Below are 17607 nucleotides of genomic sequence, written 5' to 3' on the forward strand. Positions count from 1 at the left end.
TCTGTAATGATTAGCTAATGGGTTTGCAGGCAGATTTGATGTCTGTGTACAGTCAGTGAAGAGTCTCCATGTCCCATGCCACGTAACACAGCTCCTTACCTGATTCCCTCCTTTGAACTTAATCCTCACATTGTGCAATCATTTTGTTGATGAACATTTATTAAACACTGTCAGGAACCTTACCAGATACTGGGAAAAGTAAATAAAATGCTCTCAGCCCATGGAAGACTAAGAGCAAGACAGGTAAAATGTGGACTGTGACATGCTCACACTTCAGGAAGTTGGAGAAGGCTTCAACTGAGGTGGTGATATCTGAGCCAGAGAGGAAATGCATTAAAGTCTGTCTTAAACAGCCTTGCAAAGCTGGGAGTGGTAGAGCACTTAGCTAGTACAAAGGAAGCCCTGGGTGTCATCCTCAGTACCAAAAAAAATTTTAAAAAACCAACACTCGCCTTTTGTCCCCCAGCACAGAAGGGTTCAACGCTTTGCTCTCAGTAGAAGTTCACAAATACATACATTTAGCATAGTAGAAAAAGCCTGCCCATCTCCTTTAGCATCTCTTGGAAGTAAGGGAGCTGACAACTTAACCCACAATCTGGCAAGGGAAGTTTTAGAGGCTGACACTGTACCTGGCTACGTACAGAATTGCTCAGGTGGTTGTCCTCAGACATCTGTGCATTCTGGAAATAGGACAAGGGTGCAGGTAACTCTGTCATTGGAGCAACTGTATAGAAATACTTTTTCACAGAAAACAAAGCTTCCTGGGGCTCTGAAAGGGAAAAACAGAACTTTTTCACTACAATTACACTTTTATTTTTTAATCTCTTTTATAAATTAAATTCAGCAACAAACAAACCTTTCTTTCATGTGTTCTCCTCCAAGCCAAGCTGTCTAAGGACCTTGAAGGCTGTTGTCACTTGTAGGCTCCTGTATCAGATCTGAAATGGGATTTAACCAGGTCAGTCCTAGTTGGTCAAATCCTAGTAAATCAGTTCATACTCATTAAATACTTACAAGGCCAACTTGCAAACCAGAAATGTGGAACTTTGCCATGATCTTTGACTGAGAGATGCACTGTCAGCTCAAGGCACCTCTCTGACAATGAGATCTCAAATACAAAGATACTCAACTATTTTAGATTAACAGTAAAGAGAGAAGATTTTAAAGACGGTTTAATACTTCTTTTGCCATGCTAACCACTCCAATCAATATATATAGTGTGTGTGGTAGTGGGGATTCAACTCCAGGGCATTTTACCACTGAGCTACATCTGCAGCCTTTTTTGAGACAGGGTCTCCCTAAATTGCCCATGCTGGCTTCCAACTTGCAATCTTCTGCCTCAGTCTCCTGAGCTGCCGGGATTATAGGCATGTCCCACTGCAACTTAATTTTTATATCTCTATACAATCATTTGTCTATGGGCTGGGGGAGTGGCTCAGGGGTGAAACACTTATATGCATGATGCCCTTAGTTCAAACCCCATCACCACAAAAACAAAACATTTGTCTAATTATTTTTAATTTTGCAAAATTCTTTCTGTTGTCTTATTTTATCCTAATACAATGCCTCAAGGCATAGTAGACAAGTAACATCTATTTCATAAAAGCAGAGGAAGGGGTTAGGGTGTGTGTCAGTACTTAGCATGCCCGAGGCCCTGAGTTCAATCCCCAGCACAAACACACACAAAAAAATCAATAAACTAAAAATTAAAAAGTAGAAAGGGGGTCTGGGGATATAGCTCAGTAGGTAGAGTGCTTGCCTCACATGCAAGAGGCCCTGGGTTCAACCCCCAGCACCACAAAAAAAAAAAAAAAGAAAGGGATCCAGAAAAGTTCAGTGACTTGTTTATAGACATATAGTCATGGAGAACAGGACACAAATCACAGACTTCTGACTCCCAGCCCCAGGTCTCTCCTTTGCCACCTGGCACAGCTACTTACAGACACAACTGTCTCTCACACTTCAGCCTCCTGGAGGCCACATTCCAATTTGCCTGGCTACCTTAATTTTTACCAGCAAATCCTTTAGGACTTCAACTTTTCATAGAAGAGAATGATCTGTTTACATACCTAAAAAGTATCCTGGAATATACTAAACACAATATCTAAAACATTATCATGGAGGCTGGCAGTGTAGCTCAGGGATACAGCAATTGCCTGGCACATATGAGGCCCTGGGTTCAAACCTCAGCACCACAAAAACAAACAACAAATATAAAATAAATCATCATCATGTACATGTTTATATTAAAAAGCATTTTGTCAATGTCGCATTTCATTTTCACTGTTAAGTTCATGATTCTCTAACCTTTAAATATTCCAATTTTTTTTCTTCTAATTATTTGTCATTTAAAAAAATGCATAAAGCACCTTTTTCCTTTAGTAAAGTTCAAATTAGCCCTCATTTACCTGTATTTGGGTCATTCAAATCATGAAGGTTGTGGGGGTGCTGGGGACCTAATCCGGGGCCTCCTTCAGGCTAGGGCACCTGCACTACCACTGAGCTACACTCCAGCCCCTCATGTCAACTTTTCAACCAACTAGACATACATGCTCTTATATACCATGTCCACCTTTCTCCTCCCTTCCCCTCAGCCTACAGCCAACTGGCATGGGATCAGCAAGTTAGAAATCAGTATTAAGTAAGACATGGTAAATGTAAATGTTTTAGGATAAAATAAATTGAAAATGCAAATAAAAACAATTACTTTTGGACTGGGGATGTGGCTCAAGCGGTCGCAGGCTCACCTGGCATGCGTTCGGCCCGGGTTTGATCCTCAGTACCACATACAAACAAAGATGTTGTGTCCGCCGAAAACCAAAAAATAAATATTTTAAAAAATTCTCTCTCTCTCTCTTTAAAAAAAAAACAACAACAAAAACAAAAAACAATTACTTTTATGGGGGGGGGGTGTCTCTTCACTGGAAGAGGGGCTGTGGAAAGCTTTTGGAGTACAGGGACTGTCCTGTTTCTTAACCTGGGTGCCAGCTACAAATGGGTTTCACTTTGTAAAAATGCACTGAGCTGCAGTCCCATGATCTGTGGCACTTCCATATTATGCTTCAATGAACAGTAAGTAGTCAAAGTAAATGTCCTTACTTTAAACTCCTAGATTTTTATTTTTTATTTATTTTCTACTTCTTTTGGGGGAGGGGAGTTATCAGGGATTTAACCAGGGGCATTAAACCACTGAGCCACATCCCCCCGCCCTTTTATTAATATATCTTTAGTTGTTGATGGACCTTTATTTTATTTTATTTATTTGTTTTATTTTATTTATTTTTTATTATATATATATATATTTTATTATATATATTTTTTTTATGTTTTATTTATTTATTTTATTTATTTGTTTATATGCGGTGCTGAGGATCAAACCCAATACTGCACATATGCTAGGCAAGTGCTCTATCATTGAGCCACAAGCCCAGCTCTCCCAGCCCTTTTTTATATTTCATTTAAAGACAGGGTCTCACTGAGTTGGTTAAGCCCTCACTAATTTACTGAGGTTGGCTTTGAACTTGTGACCCTCCTGCCTCAGCCTCCTGAGCCTCTGGGATTAAAAACATGTGTCCCACACCTTACTAGATTTTTAAGTTAATTGTGTGGTTGAAATTTTAACATTAGTGTACCATTAATGGTGAGCAGAGTACATATTATGCCATTCCTTTCCACAAAAACACTTGCTAACCCAAAATTTTTTTTTGCTTAAAGATATCACATTGGAAAATTTCTTAACAGTTATGCCCACTGGCTGCTCGTGAAGCCAAAATTAGACAGGCAGTCAGGATTGATTGGTAAATTGAGTCAGGCTGGATCAAGGAGGCCAATTGGAGTGGGTCTGGGAAGTTGCAGACTGCCCCCTGAGGGAATGAAATGCCTTCAGAGCCCTTCCTCCACCCTTACCAAGATAACTTGCCCCTGCTCCAACCTGTTGCTAAGGTAACCTGTCCCAGGAATTGTCCCTCCCTCCCTGGAGTTATAAAAGTAGTTAATTAATGGGTCCTGGGCTGCTCCATCTGGCCCTTCCCCCATTCATCTGCTTCTCACCTTTTGGCCACCCCACCTGAGCTCTCTTGGGCCTACTCACATATGCAGGAAGGAGAGAGATAAGGGGAAGAGAGCAGGAGAACAAAGGAAGCCTGAGACATACAAAAAAGGGCAAAAACCCCTCACTTCTTGGGATACCAGGATATCAGCTATGGCCCCCTTCTTCCTGCTGGAAGGAGTCTATGTTACTCCCTTTTTAAATAAACCCTGCTTTATATGCTTGCCACAGTATTCTTCTCTAATGTTATACTTCAATATATGACAAAGCAGAACTTGTCACCAATAACCGGCGGAATCACTCTGACAACTATATCACTGAAAGTACAGCTCTAGTATAGAAAATCCTTAGAAATCTGTCATTAACTTTTTTTTTTTTGGTACCAGGGATTGAACTCAGGGGTACTCAACCATTGAGGCACACCCTCATCCCTATTTTGTAACTGATTTAGAGACAAGGTTTCACTGAGTGGTTTAGTGTCTCATTTTTGCTGAGGCTGGCTTTGAACTCGAAATCCTCCTGCCTCAGCCTCTCCAGCCACTGGGATTACAGGAGTGAGCCACTGCACCCGGCCATTAACTTTCTTATATGATACGTCATAAACGAAATAAGTAAAAAAGACAGTGTTAGCCAAACAAAACAAAGACAGAAGGCAAGAAAGGGTAATGCAGGTGAACATAAATAAAACATAATAAATGGAATAAAGTATATTACATTTACTGGTAAAATAAAAGCAGGAGAAAGGCGATTATACATTTAAATAAGATCAGAATAACCTATAACCTTGTACTATAAATTTAGAATAATAATAAACAATAAGAAAGTGATTATTCTTTTGCTAAATAAGATAAACACCATCTACTTCCTTACAAAACTCAAGACACTGAGATTTAGCAAACTTATTACCTTCACTGTACTTATTTTACAGATAAAAACATCATGGCAGACAGAAGTTAATTGACCTGCCCAAGTCAGATCTGGCAAACAAAGGAACTGGATGTTATATTCTATTGCCTTTGTAAAATTCCATCTCTGCCCTATAGGAATTTATAGCAATGAGGTCTAAGATATATTGAGCTGATTTTTATTACCAGTAAAACCTACTGCTTACAAGTAAATGAGATCTTTAACTTCAATAACTGCTCTAACTATAAATTAAAACCTGAAGTACCAAAACCATTCTCCATAGTACAATCCTAGTATTTATTTTTCAAAAGGATGAAGTCTGGTCATTTTAATTTAAACAGTTTCCATTTTTTACCTTTACATAGGATTTGTTCAGCTATTACCAGAATGCAGACAAATTGATCACCATACTGGAGTTTTCTCAAACAAATCTTAACAAGAACTATCAATATCAAGGTTGCCGCTTTAGCATATCAATACCATTTTCAAAGTTTTTCCACAACCATTATTCCATTTGATTCTTTAAAAAAAATCTTGAGGAAAAGAATCAGTACTTACATGTAAAAACAAACAAACAACAAAAACTCAGGAAAGGTAAAAGCATTTGCCTCAGCTGGTTAAGGAGCAAGTGAATTAGAAAGTCAGTTTTAGAACCCAGGTCATCCGATATCTAGTGGCGGGGTTTCCAGTCATTCAGAGAAAAATTGCAGGCCTCCCCTGATGCTCTGAAGGTCACAGTGTTACAGGGTGAGCATCCCTGGAGGAGCTGGCTTCACATGGAGCACAGAAGGAAGCAGAGGCAGGCAGCAGAGCCTGGTCAGGCCTGGAGAACAAACACATACTATTGGTACCAAGGGGCAGGCCAAGCAGAGTTGATTAGAGTCCAGTAGCAGCTGAAAGCAATTGATGACTGCATAGAAAAGGTCAATGACCCCACTGTTCAGGAAGCATGACAAAAGACACTCTTAGATTTTATAACATTTCAGCTGAGCCTTCTGAACCCAAAAAAATAGTAGCTGGGAAGAGAGGATCTTTCATGTGACCTGCCTCAGAAGGAGAAGGAGGGACAGAAGTGGATCAGGTGCCTTCCTCTCTGGCCACCTGCAGAGGACTGACAGAGCTCATCATTTGAATTCACTGCCATCCATTTCCTTTCTCTCAAGACATTTGCTCAATCAGACAAAAGGAAAGAGAAATTGTAGTCTGATGAGCAACTAGAATTTCTTTCTACTTTATACAAAGAGACTAAAAAAGTCCCAAGAGAACTACAAATAACCTCAAAGCTTAGATGAGAAAAATCTGTCCAACTGGAAACCTTCTCTATCCTTTAGCATTCCAGAAAGCATCACCAAGGAAATATTTAGAATCTCAAATTAGGTTTATTAAAAATTACATTAGTGGAAGCACCCACAGAAAATTGTGTGTGTGTGTGTGTGTGCGTGTACATATATTTATTCCTCCCTCTTACTACATTCCCAAGATAACAACTAAATCTCAAGCTCCTGTAGAACATCAGTTACTTAATATTTGGTACCATCTCTTTCTTCACTCTCAGAGATAAATATTTAAAAAAAAAAAAAACTGGTATTGTACAGAAATCTCTTCATGAGACTTAGTCATGAGCTCCTCCAGCACAAAAAGTTCGTTGACTTGCTTGACTGGCTAAACCACTTGACCAGTTTCTCTTTCACTTAGAAAACTGCCAGAAGTATTTTTTGCTTAACCTGCATTATGAGGCTAAAAAGTTTTCAAGGACCAAATCAGTTTCTGACTTATTCTTTTCCAAAGAAAGTATTTCACTCTTGGTATCATTTTGACAGCTCCTCCCCACAGGCAGCTCAAGTTCTAGTTACACAGGTGGGTGGAGTATTTAAAGGCTCACATCCGACAGTAAATGTAACCACACTAAACTGTATTCTATAATTGAAATTAACTAAAAAATAATTTAGGGCTGGGGATATAGTTCAGTTGGTAGAGTGCTTGCCTTGCATGCACAAGGCCCTGGGATCAATCCCCAGTACCAAAAAAAAAAAAAATCTAAATTAATTGAAAACTTTGGGACTACATCCTTGGAAGACTTCTGATTTTTAAGTGATTAGGAGCAAATCATTCGCCAGCCCCAGAAGAGATTTTTTCAAAGTGGTAAGTGTTAAAAAGAGCAAGGACAGCGATGCATCCTATTTAGTGATTTTTTTCCCCCTCCTTCCATCCCACTCCACCTCTGTGAACCATCTGTGGTAGATTAGATTATTATTCACCAAATATCCGCTCCCTTCCCCAGAATTTCCAGTCAGCCCTCCATGTCCTCAGGGCCCCCATCCTCCAATTCAATCACAGAAAACATCTCACAATAAAAGAATTGTCCATACTGAACAGACTTTCTTGTCATTCCCCAAACAGCATATGCATTATATTAGGTAGAATCTAGAGATGAGTTAAAGTTTACAGATGTGTGTAGGTTATATGCAAATACAACACCATTTTATACAAGCTCTTGAACATTCTCAGATGGTAAATAGAGAGGCATTTGTTTCTCTTTCTGCAAAGTTAAGATGAAAAGTTTAGATGCCAATTGATTAATTATAGTTGGGTTTGTTTTTTTTTGTACCAAGGATTGAACTCAGGGGCACTTTAAAAATGAGCTAAATCCCCAGCCCTTTTTTATTTTGGAACCGGGTCTTGCTAAATTGTAGAGGCTGGCCTCAAACTTCCAATCCTGCCTCAGACTCTGGAGTTGCTGGGATTACACATATGTTCCACCATAACTGGCTGCCTTCTTGTACTTCTGCTGTTGTTTTGAGCTCACCCTGGGTAGCTCCTGCCCCTTCAGCCTGGACCTCAGAATAGACAGGCAAAACAGAATGGTCCCCCACTATTTACACACCTACATCTTGAAGCAGAGAATAAATACTGGAGTGAGAATAAATGCTCTAATCTGCTAAGGTTGGGGGAGGTAAGCTGTGTAGAGTTACTGTAGCAACTTGCTTTAAAATAATGGTGATGCTGGCTCAGAAGATACAACAAAGATGAACTGAGACAAACCCAGAATCCTTTATCTGAACCCTTAGGTCCTGTTTACAATTCAGAATTTTTGGTTTAATAAAGGACATATGACGCAAATACCACATGCTATATAGGTTCCCCCACAGGGCCTTAGAAAACGAAGCACATTATTAAGAATACATTATTAAAAAATTCCTTTTTTCTTATTTTTTTTTTGAACTGGGTGTTGAACCCAGGGACACTTTACCACTGAGCTACAACTCCAGCCCTTTTTATATTTTATTTTAAGACAGAGTCCCACTAAATTGCCCAGGCTGTCCTTGAACGTCCTCTTGCCTCAGTCTTCCAAGTAGCTGGGATAACAGGCACGCATCGCCATGTCTGGCTAAACTGTGATAGGTACTGGGGATGCTAGGGAATCATATATTGCTTTTGTCTACTTAGGAGCTTACTATCTAGAAGGGAAGACAAACAAGGAAATTTTCTATTGACTACATGCTGAAACAAAAATGTTAGTTATACTAGGTTAAATAAAATACCATTCAAATTAATTTCACCTGTTTGTTGTTACCTTTAAAAATATGTCTATACCAAAATTCTAAATTAACATTTGTGGCTCACATTGTTTCTACTGAACAGTGCTGCTCTAAATTTTCCATTCTTTATGCTACAGCAGGCCAAACACCCCAAATCCCTGACAGTATCTTCCTTCCTGAAGCTTCCCTCCCTTCCTCAGCTGTTCTGACATTGCCCTGTTGTGGTTCTCCTCCTCCCACACTCATTCTCCTCAACAGCCTCCTCACCCTTGTATCGCCCCCTTATTATAAATGTTCCCTAGTCTTGTCTTTGGCCTCCGCCTTCCCTTTCTTCTCTTAGGTATATCCTCCATTAATCCAGCATCAACTGGCAAAGTGACTCATATTTACTGTTCCTTTACTGGCCACAGGGCATTTTCACCTGCTGACACTTTAAAAGTGATACTTCCAAACCACTTCCTGGTCATTCCTCTTTAGTTCTTTCCTCCTGACTTCCTTATTTCTGAGATACTGTCTCCCATCCTCTAAACTTAAAACCTCCTACACAACTTCACACTTCATTCCCTGCTCAATTCGTTTATGTTTAGTTCAGGTCCTTTTCTCCTAAGCCTCTGCCAACTTTCATTATCTCACCTGAATTATGCAAAAGTCACCTCAATTCTCTTAGCTGTTCCAGCCTCCACTACCAGACTGATGTGCCTAAAGCGAAGCTCTTAATCACCACAGTGCCACGCATATGAAAAGAATGTGACAGAAGGAAAAGAAGCAAATATTGAAGACGCATGCAAGCATCAAACACACATGCATCGTGACAATCTCGATCAAGGAAAAAGCAACAGACCAGCTTATCGCGTGGCAAGTGAGACGTGGGGAACTTGGCCCTGAGCGCCACTCACTTCTGGAAAGGACACTGAGCTTGAAGCGCGAGAGTTTCAGCAGTTGCTCAAGCCGACCCAGCCCAGGGCGCTTCCTCTTTCTCCTGCTCCACTCCAAGCACCTGCACCCTGAGAGGTGGTTTCGGGAAGACAGCATTTCCAGGCCAAAGATCGGAGGGGAATCTCCAACCTGAACGCGCGCCGCGCCGGGAACCCAAGAAACCGGCCGCCCCTCCTCGTTTCCCACGAGAGGTTCCTCGGTCTCCACCCGGCCGCGCCCCGCCCCTCATCCTCGAGGACACCGGCTCCGCAACCCGCGGCGACAAAGGACCGGGCCTTGTCTGCGGCCGCCTCTGTCAACACAGAGTTAGGGACACCTTTCTCTTTCCCCAGACACCGGATCACGCACCTTCTCCTTCCCGGCCGCCGCAACCCACTCGCAGCCGATGTTCCTTCCCAAGCTGCCGCTGTTTTGTTTCCGATGTGAAATCAAGGCCTCCTGAGCAGCCCGTCCCAGGCCCCGCCCTAGAGGCCTCACGGGTGTCGTCATTTCCGGCCCTGGCGACGTTGGCTATTAGCCTAGGAGGAGGCGGAGCTTCCGGCCGTGCGCGCAGACTGCGGAGGTGGGGGATCCCTGAGCTACAACCAGCCACGCGCTCCTGGAGCAACCGGTTTAGGATGCTGCCCGATGTTGGAGGTGGTCAGAGATCTGAGGCTCCCGTGGAGCGGAGAACAAGATTCCACGTACACCCGGCCCAGCTTGTTTTTTCCAGCTTTCACGTGATGACTCCGCAATTTTTTTTCTCTCCACTACTTGTTTCGAAGGTTAACTCAAAATGCAAATCAGCTGCATCACTAAGAGGATGCTACCTAAAATCTTAAATATATGTACCCACTCCCCATCTAATAAACAAAACTTCTGGTGGATGGAGAACCCGAGAAACTGCATTCTAAATTATCCTCCTGGACTCAAGTCTCCAAGACTCTAGTACTCCTAGACGATAAGTTTCTCAACAGCAGAAAGTGTCTTAGTTTTAAAATTCCAAATATTAGGTTCACAGTGGGTTGCACAATCAGGTCATTTCTCCGTATCTTTTTATAGAGCTATGTGCTAACATTCATACATTTTTATCTGAAAGTATCCAATAGTGAATAATGTAAGTGTTCAAACTCGGGTAATCAGAAAACTAAAAATGAACACGGACATAACTTGCCAAATGATATTTTTCACATTTATTTCAAATTTCTCAAAATACACCTTCACATTCAAGAACATCAACCCCCAATCCCTCGCTCCTCCCTTGCCCACACTCAACACTGCTCCAATACTTAAGTGATCTTTTCCATTAATAGGGTTGAAAGAAAAAAATGGAGAAAGGGGAGTGGAACAACAAATGAAAGGTAATCTGTAAAATCGCTGACTTCTACCACCCTTAAATATCCTAAGGGTAAGGGTTTTCGCGGATTTGTTCACTTGTATATCACACGTGCTGATAACAATGCCTCACATATAGAAGACTTCTATTATACATTTGTGAAACATGGCTAAACTTATTTGTGAATTACTTCAGTCTCTTCGATTACAATCTGCTGAGTAGAATGTTGTTCTTAAAAATGCTGTTTAAAAATGTTTTTAATGCTGTTCTTAAAAACAATCTTGATACAAAAATTTTGTGCAAAGATATTCATGGTATATTGACTTGACAAAAATTGGAAGTGAAATGTCCTATAATAAATCACCCATTTGATGTCATTAAAAATGATGTGCACGAAAAATTTTTTTCTATCAAAGACATATTAACTACTTACACTCAGCGTCAAAACATTCTTGCAAACGGAAACAAAAAAGGTATTAAAAAGGTAGAGAATGAGTAACAACAGATAACTTTTTCCAGTTTTCGATATCCCTTCATCTTTATAGTAATACAAACATCCAGGGTACACTAAGCAGAACACTGAGACAGACTTGGATGAGGCAAAAGTGATAGACACCATGAAAATATCCAGGCATGGAGCAAATGTCCATAGCCTCTTACAAGGCTGTCACTAGTCACCAGCCATCAGTGGAATGGTGAGGTACAATGAAGGTTAAGTGAGATTTGAGACATTTGGAGAGCACATTAAAAAAACCACTCTTTCAGGAATCTCAATAATATAATGGAAAAGTTAGGATCCAAGTATTGTTTATTTTTAATAATTTTATAGTAGATGGACACAATACCTTTATTTTATTTTTGTGGTGCTGAGGATTGAACCCAGTGGCTCACGCATGCTAGGCAAGCGCTCCACCAACTACAACCCCAGCCCAAGTATTGTTCTTTAAAACAAGTTCCAGACTAAGAAAATGGAAATTACCTAAGCAAAGCACAAAAAAATAGCAGAAATGTGGTTAGCAAACAAAGCAAGTGAGGTGAGGGAGGTCTTCTTGATAGGGTATGTGGAGTATATGCGCCTGCAGAAACCCGAGATTTTAAGATGGATGTTGTAACCAACTTAAGAACCAGAACTGCAAAGAACATGCTTAACAACTTTTCTAATGTGCCTCCCTTCCTATCACCTGGCCTTGTGACACTACAGATAGACCCAAGTGCCTTCTGTGTGCTAAGTAGTTAAGCCCTCCACCACTGAAGTACATCCATAGTTCTTTCAATTTTTTGAGACAGGGTATAGCTACATCCTCCAGGATGACCTCAAAAACAATCCTCCTGTCTCCTCCTCCTAAGTACCTGGAATTACAGACATTTGCCACCACACCTGGTTTCTTCTAGTGTAAGGTTCTAAATATTTTTCGTTTTTGTATTACTACATCTAATTTCCTTATCTAATAACTTGGACCATCCCTTTAGAAATCTGCCTCAAGCTGAACAGAAAGAACACCTATAGCTTTTCCACCCACAATAAAAACAAGTCAAGTCTCTTTGGTCACAGTTACCAACACTGTAAATTAACAGGGGAAAAAATGATCTTCGATTATTATTTTTGGACTCAACAATGTAAAGTGTGTATAGTTTTTCTTTTTGTTACCAAAAACAAGAAAGCAGGAAAATAGTTGTTTGTAACTATTCTTCAATTCACAAAACTTTGTTTCAAAAAAATTTTGCTAAAAATGCTTTCAATTCTATGCTGGGATTTTTTTTTCCCCCCAATTAGCAAGCACATTACCAAGTCCATATTTCCATTTAGACTGGCACTGTCCCATGTGAATATCTGAAAACATGTGATTCTAGAAACCCAAGATATGGCTTGGGTGATTGATAAATTTCATTATGAAACTGTTTGTCATTAGTGGTTACTATTTGATAATGCAAATCTAGACAATTAGAATCCCATATACAGGCTACATGACCATTTGTACAGGGGCTAAGAACATTTCTATTGGCTCCCCCCCTCAAACGTGAAACTGGCAACTTCAATAATTCATACAGTACTTTGTATGTATACATTCTGCTGTTCCATAACTTCCTGTGTACTTAATTTTTGTCCAAACTTAGATAATAGAGGAACTTGTCTTATGTATCACATCTACTTAAGCTGATAGCATGAATGGCACAAAAGTATACCAAAAAAAGTCACTGAATGCAAAACTATATAAAAATATGTAACTGCAAGATACATTTTAATGGGTTAATTCATAGTAAGATTATCTATAACAAGAACAGCTCTGATCTCAATACCATGAGCTTCAGTGACTAAATAAACATACACCAAAAATAGAGGCATTAGCTCCCTTTCAGTGCCCAACAATCTAAAAAACTCAATCAATCCAACTGATCAGTGATATAGCAGAGTACACAAACTCTGGCATGTCATGTAATTCCAAAAACATTGCTTAGAAAGAATTTTTTATTCATTTTTGCTTTAGAAATTACTTTTACTGGGCATTTAATATTGCTACTCCTAATTTGACCTTCATTAACTCAAATAATAAATGAAATGGAAAGACATATATCAAAGATGGAACAGGTAAGCACGGAAATGCAAAATGATGAACATAAATATTTCAATAATTCACAATAATCATATTTCCCAAAAAAACCTAACAGTTTATCATTTTGGTCTACAGTATGAATGTAATAGTAGTAATAGCTCCTGGGTTTAATACATATTTCCTTTTATTCTTTTTGATACCCATACTGTTTATTTGCCTATCTAGATTCTTTCTCATACTATTTTTATCTCCAGCACCATTCACAAATCAATTTCATCATTTTTTTCCTAACCAAAATTATTCATCAATCTCATACTGTTGAAACATGACCCAGAAAAATCTATAACACTTTTGACAGAAGAGCTTTCATCAGTTTTGGGGTATTAATTGAGGACATGCATAGAACTTATTACCAGGATTTGGGCAAAAAGACCATATAAACATTGTATAATACCTGATTACATTTATTTGTATCATAAAATTTTTTTCTATTTCATATGAATGGAGGGGAAAAAAAGAGAGTGCCAGTTCAATTCAGCTCAAACCAATGTTTTTTCAATATGCTCAGAGCTAGTATTCATGCCTGATTTGTGACTTGAAACAGCACCCTGAAAAATAATTACGAATTCATACTATTATATAGTTTATAGGAATGACAATGATAAAACTAAAAGAAAAAAAAAACTTTCAAAGGAGAACATGATCAAAGGCTGGCTGGGAGAAAACCTAGACTATTAGGGTAGTTCTCAGTCATGACCTTGGAAGATTATGTTCCTGAATAGAAAATTTTTCATATATCTGCTTTCAAAATGTTTTTTCTTTAAAATCTACTTAAAAAGAAAAACTAAGATGCATTTGTGTACTCTGTTAGACTAAAAATAATACTGAGTAGTTACCTTAAAGTGCTCATCAAAATACAGTCCTTAGTAAGATCAGTTGTCACTGGCATCAAACGGGAGCTGCAAAATGTCATGACTACCCAGCCCTACTAAACAAAGTTCTGAACTAGAACAAGGTCCACCAAGTGATTTAAGCACACACTGAAGTTTAAGAAAAACTACCTCAATTTTTTTACTTACCTTTCTTCCTTTATATATACCTAAATTATTTTTAGGGTCAAATGAGGAAACAGCATTTTAGTTTTCTAAATGCCAGACCAGCAATGGTTCTGAAGACTTTTAGTGTAGTTTTATAATAATTTGAATGGGCAATATGAATTAATATAGGGTTTCCTAACTGAAATTAATTTATAGGCTCATGGTAAAGACAAAATTCAAGGAATTTCAGAGAAACATTTTTGCAAGACACTAGAATATGCCACTTTATAGATGTCCAATTCTTTATATGTAATTCTGAAGAAACTCTGAAAACCTAAAAGGTTTTTGATGAAGCTTAGTGACAAAACTTGATTTGAGCTAGCATTAGACCATGACTTTATTAAGTCTTTGAATCCCTGCTACTTACTATGGCCACTCCTGCTCTGATCTAAAAAAATGTGAATATATATTGAATAAAAGCCACCTAATCTAAAATCTTAGAAGCAATAACTATGCAATATGGTAAGATACAGGAGCAAAATAAACTGCTGTGGCCTAGATCTTAGGCTGATAGCCAGGATGAATCTGAGAGAAGGTTAATAAATTTGTACAATTACAGGCGCATCTTTCTGAAATTTTCCCTTAAGAAACCAAAATTTAAATATTTTATCACCACAAAGACATATTTCCATATACTGTAGATTCATCCAAAATAAGGTAAAAGGCCTCTTTGATCTAACACCAAGTCATAAAAACCAAGCCCATTAAAAAATTCAGCCCATATTTTTTAGCATGTACTACATGATTACAACATGATGCCATTATTTACAAGACTCTGAAAGAATGAATCCCCAAGATCAAATATATACATTTTTAATGTTTCAAATATTTACATAATGGAACCATATCATGGCTCAATGTTTCAGAACAGTGTTTCCAAATATCCTCAAAAAATGTAAAAAAAAATCTAGTAACTTAAGCTCAGTTAGGCTTTTCTAACAGGCCAATCTTTTTCTTTTAAATAAATAGACATGGGAAAAGCTGCACCTAATTTGAATTAAGAAAGCACTGTTTAAAAATTGTTAGATTTTCAGGTATATTTTGCTCCCAGGTAATAGTCTCATATACCATTAAAAAAGCCCCTGGTATGTCTCTAAACGTATCATCAGTTATATTTAAACTTGGATGAGAAGAGATTGGTAGATGCCTTGAATCATTTATCCTTATAAATTGCAAAGCTATATTCCTGGTTTGGCAAATTCTTCTAGCTTGTAAACTTAATCTAATTTTATCCTTTGTTTTGACTTTATATTTCTTGGTGCAAGGGATTGAACCCAGAGCTCTAGCATGAAAAGTATGACTCTACCACTGAGCTACATCCTCAGTCCCTTTGTTTTTAAGGTTTCCCTCCCCCCTCCTTCTTCTCCACTAATGCTTTTGGAATGAAGATTTCTTTTCCCCTTAAACAAAGGAGTACACCAAGATCAAGGACCAGTTATTACACAAATGTACTAAACCCATTAAATTCCAAGTTTTCAATTCTGCAAAAAAATACGTTCAAGTATTATTTCAAAGTTATCACAAGTGTTGCTCAATTAAGTTTTATATGTATTCCACATATCAGACAATGGGACAAAATGGGCTAAAAAAAACTTTCCCAAAATTTTAGAATTTGCATCATTTCTGAGCAATGAAATTGGGGATGAGGAGGAAGACATACTCCTTTACAAAAGAATCTGAAGCAGTCAGCTATACACAGGGAAACCCAATCCTAACAGCAGACTACTTTTCACCACAGGAGAATACCATGCTCTGGGAACCTCTAACCTTATTATACCAGACATTTGGATTGGCACAATATCACTTTCCTTTTTGATTCTATTGTTCAATTAGGAAACATTTAAGGGAACCCCACCAAAGCAATTAGGGAAAAGATAGACTTTTATACATACATTCACACAAACACACTCATACGGAGATACAGTAAGAATGGATTGTCTGCTAATTTTTGCATACTAATTTTAAATTTCACACTTTCATGAGGGCTTGCCATTTCTCATCAAAGGAGGGTGGAGGTGGTAATAGATATGACTGATATACTTTCAATTAAAATCATTCACATTGGTTCCTATACAGTACGGTTCAATATTAAGTGGAATTCTGCAAAAGAATTGGGGAGTCATTTTAATATTTACAAGGAACAAATCAGCAGAACAAGATTATATCAGATAGGCTGTGTACAGTAGCTGCAGCTTATAAAACATACCAGTAATTTGTACCTGGTGAGTATAAAGAGAACCAAGGATTCAGATGACTTTACAACCAAGGGAGTACACAGGGAATTAACAAATTAGAGAACCAAAAAAAAAAAAAATTTCACATTTTCTACATTAAAAAAAAAATTACAGATCTCACAAATGCCTTTGAAGACAAAAAAAAATTCAAAGTCCTTTGAAGGGTGAGAAAGAAGAAATCTGAAATGGAACTCTAAATGTAAAAAGAGTTTTACTTCACAAGACCAATTTTCTTGGCTTCTGTTTCATATATCAATAATCTCCACATTTTGACTATAAAAACTTCTGCTTCTTCATCAAGTACCTGCAAGAGAAAAAAAAGAACACTAAGTAACACATGGAAGATAAGTTATCACCATCTCCCAACAATAGTGACTTAGAACTTTATCCACTGAAAAGCATCTTTTCTTTTTCTTTATTTTTTAGTTGTATATGACGGCAGAATGCATTTAAATTCATCACACACAAAATGAGTGTGATATTTCAATTCTCTGGCTGTACATGAAGTAAAGACGCACCATTTGTGCAATCATACATAGTAATAATGTCCATCTCATTCCACCATCTTTTCTACCCCCATATTCCCTCACCACTCTCTCCTTTGCCAATCTAAAGTTTCTCCATTCTCCTATGCACAGCACTCCATCATGGATCATCACACACTAATCAGAGAAAACATTAGGCGTTTAGTTTCTTGGGATTGGCTTACTAGGCTTAGCATAATATTCTCCAACTCCATCCATTTAACTGCAAATGCCATAATTTTAATGCTGAATAATATTCCATTGTGTATATATACCACACTTTCTTTATCCATTCTTCAATTGATGGGCATCTAGTTGGTTCCAGTTTAGGTATTGTGAACTGAGCTGCTATAAACATTTGTTTGGCTGCATCACTATAGTATGCTGATTTCAAGTCCTTTGGAAATAAACCGAGGAATGGGATAGCTGGGTCAAATGGTGGTTCCATTCCATATT

At 38.4% G+C, this 17607-nt stretch overlaps 2 protein-coding genes and 1 non-coding gene across 6 annotated transcripts in view; 1 reads left to right on the forward strand and 2 right to left on the reverse strand.

Moving 5' to 3' along the window:
* Psen1 (presenilin 1) overlaps window positions 1–9906 on the reverse strand; it is a 64513-nt gene extending 54607 nt beyond the window's left edge. The window contains exons 1-3 of one of the 3 annotated variants that reach the window (XM_027931509.2): window positions 9778–9906; window positions 857–938; window positions 642–769 (exon numbers count right to left, since the gene is read on the reverse strand). In XM_027931509.2, coding sequence (XP_027787310.1) covers window positions 642–716 — 75 coding nt within the window. In that variant the 5' untranslated portion in view covers window positions 717–769; window positions 857–938; window positions 9778–9906. Of the gene's footprint in view, window positions 1–629; window positions 770–856; window positions 939–2747; window positions 2841–9777 lie in introns of those variants that run through there. The other 2 variants (XM_027931508.2, XM_071607697.1) reach the window with 2 other exon arrangements.
* Window positions 1728–1801, forward strand: Trnav-cac (transfer RNA valine (anticodon CAC)). Its single transcript has one exon. It is a non-coding gene; the product is annotated as a tRNA-Val (tRNA).
* Window positions 9907–15190: 5284 nt separating the features above from the next.
* Rbm25 (RNA binding motif protein 25) overlaps window positions 15191–17607 on the reverse strand; it is a 57595-nt gene continuing 55178 nt past the window's right edge. For both annotated transcript variants that reach the window (XM_027931467.2, XM_071607698.1), the window contains exon 19: window positions 15191–16931. In XM_027931467.2, the coding sequence (XP_027787268.1) occupies window positions 16839–16931 (93 nt within the window). In that variant the 3' untranslated portion in view covers window positions 15191–16838. The remainder of the gene's footprint in view (window positions 16932–17607) is intronic.

This window comes from Marmota flaviventris, chromosome 2, assembly GCF_047511675.1.
Source record: "Marmota flaviventris isolate mMarFla1 chromosome 2, mMarFla1.hap1, whole genome shotgun sequence".
Taxonomy (NCBI): domain Eukaryota; kingdom Metazoa; phylum Chordata; class Mammalia; order Rodentia; family Sciuridae; genus Marmota; species Marmota flaviventris.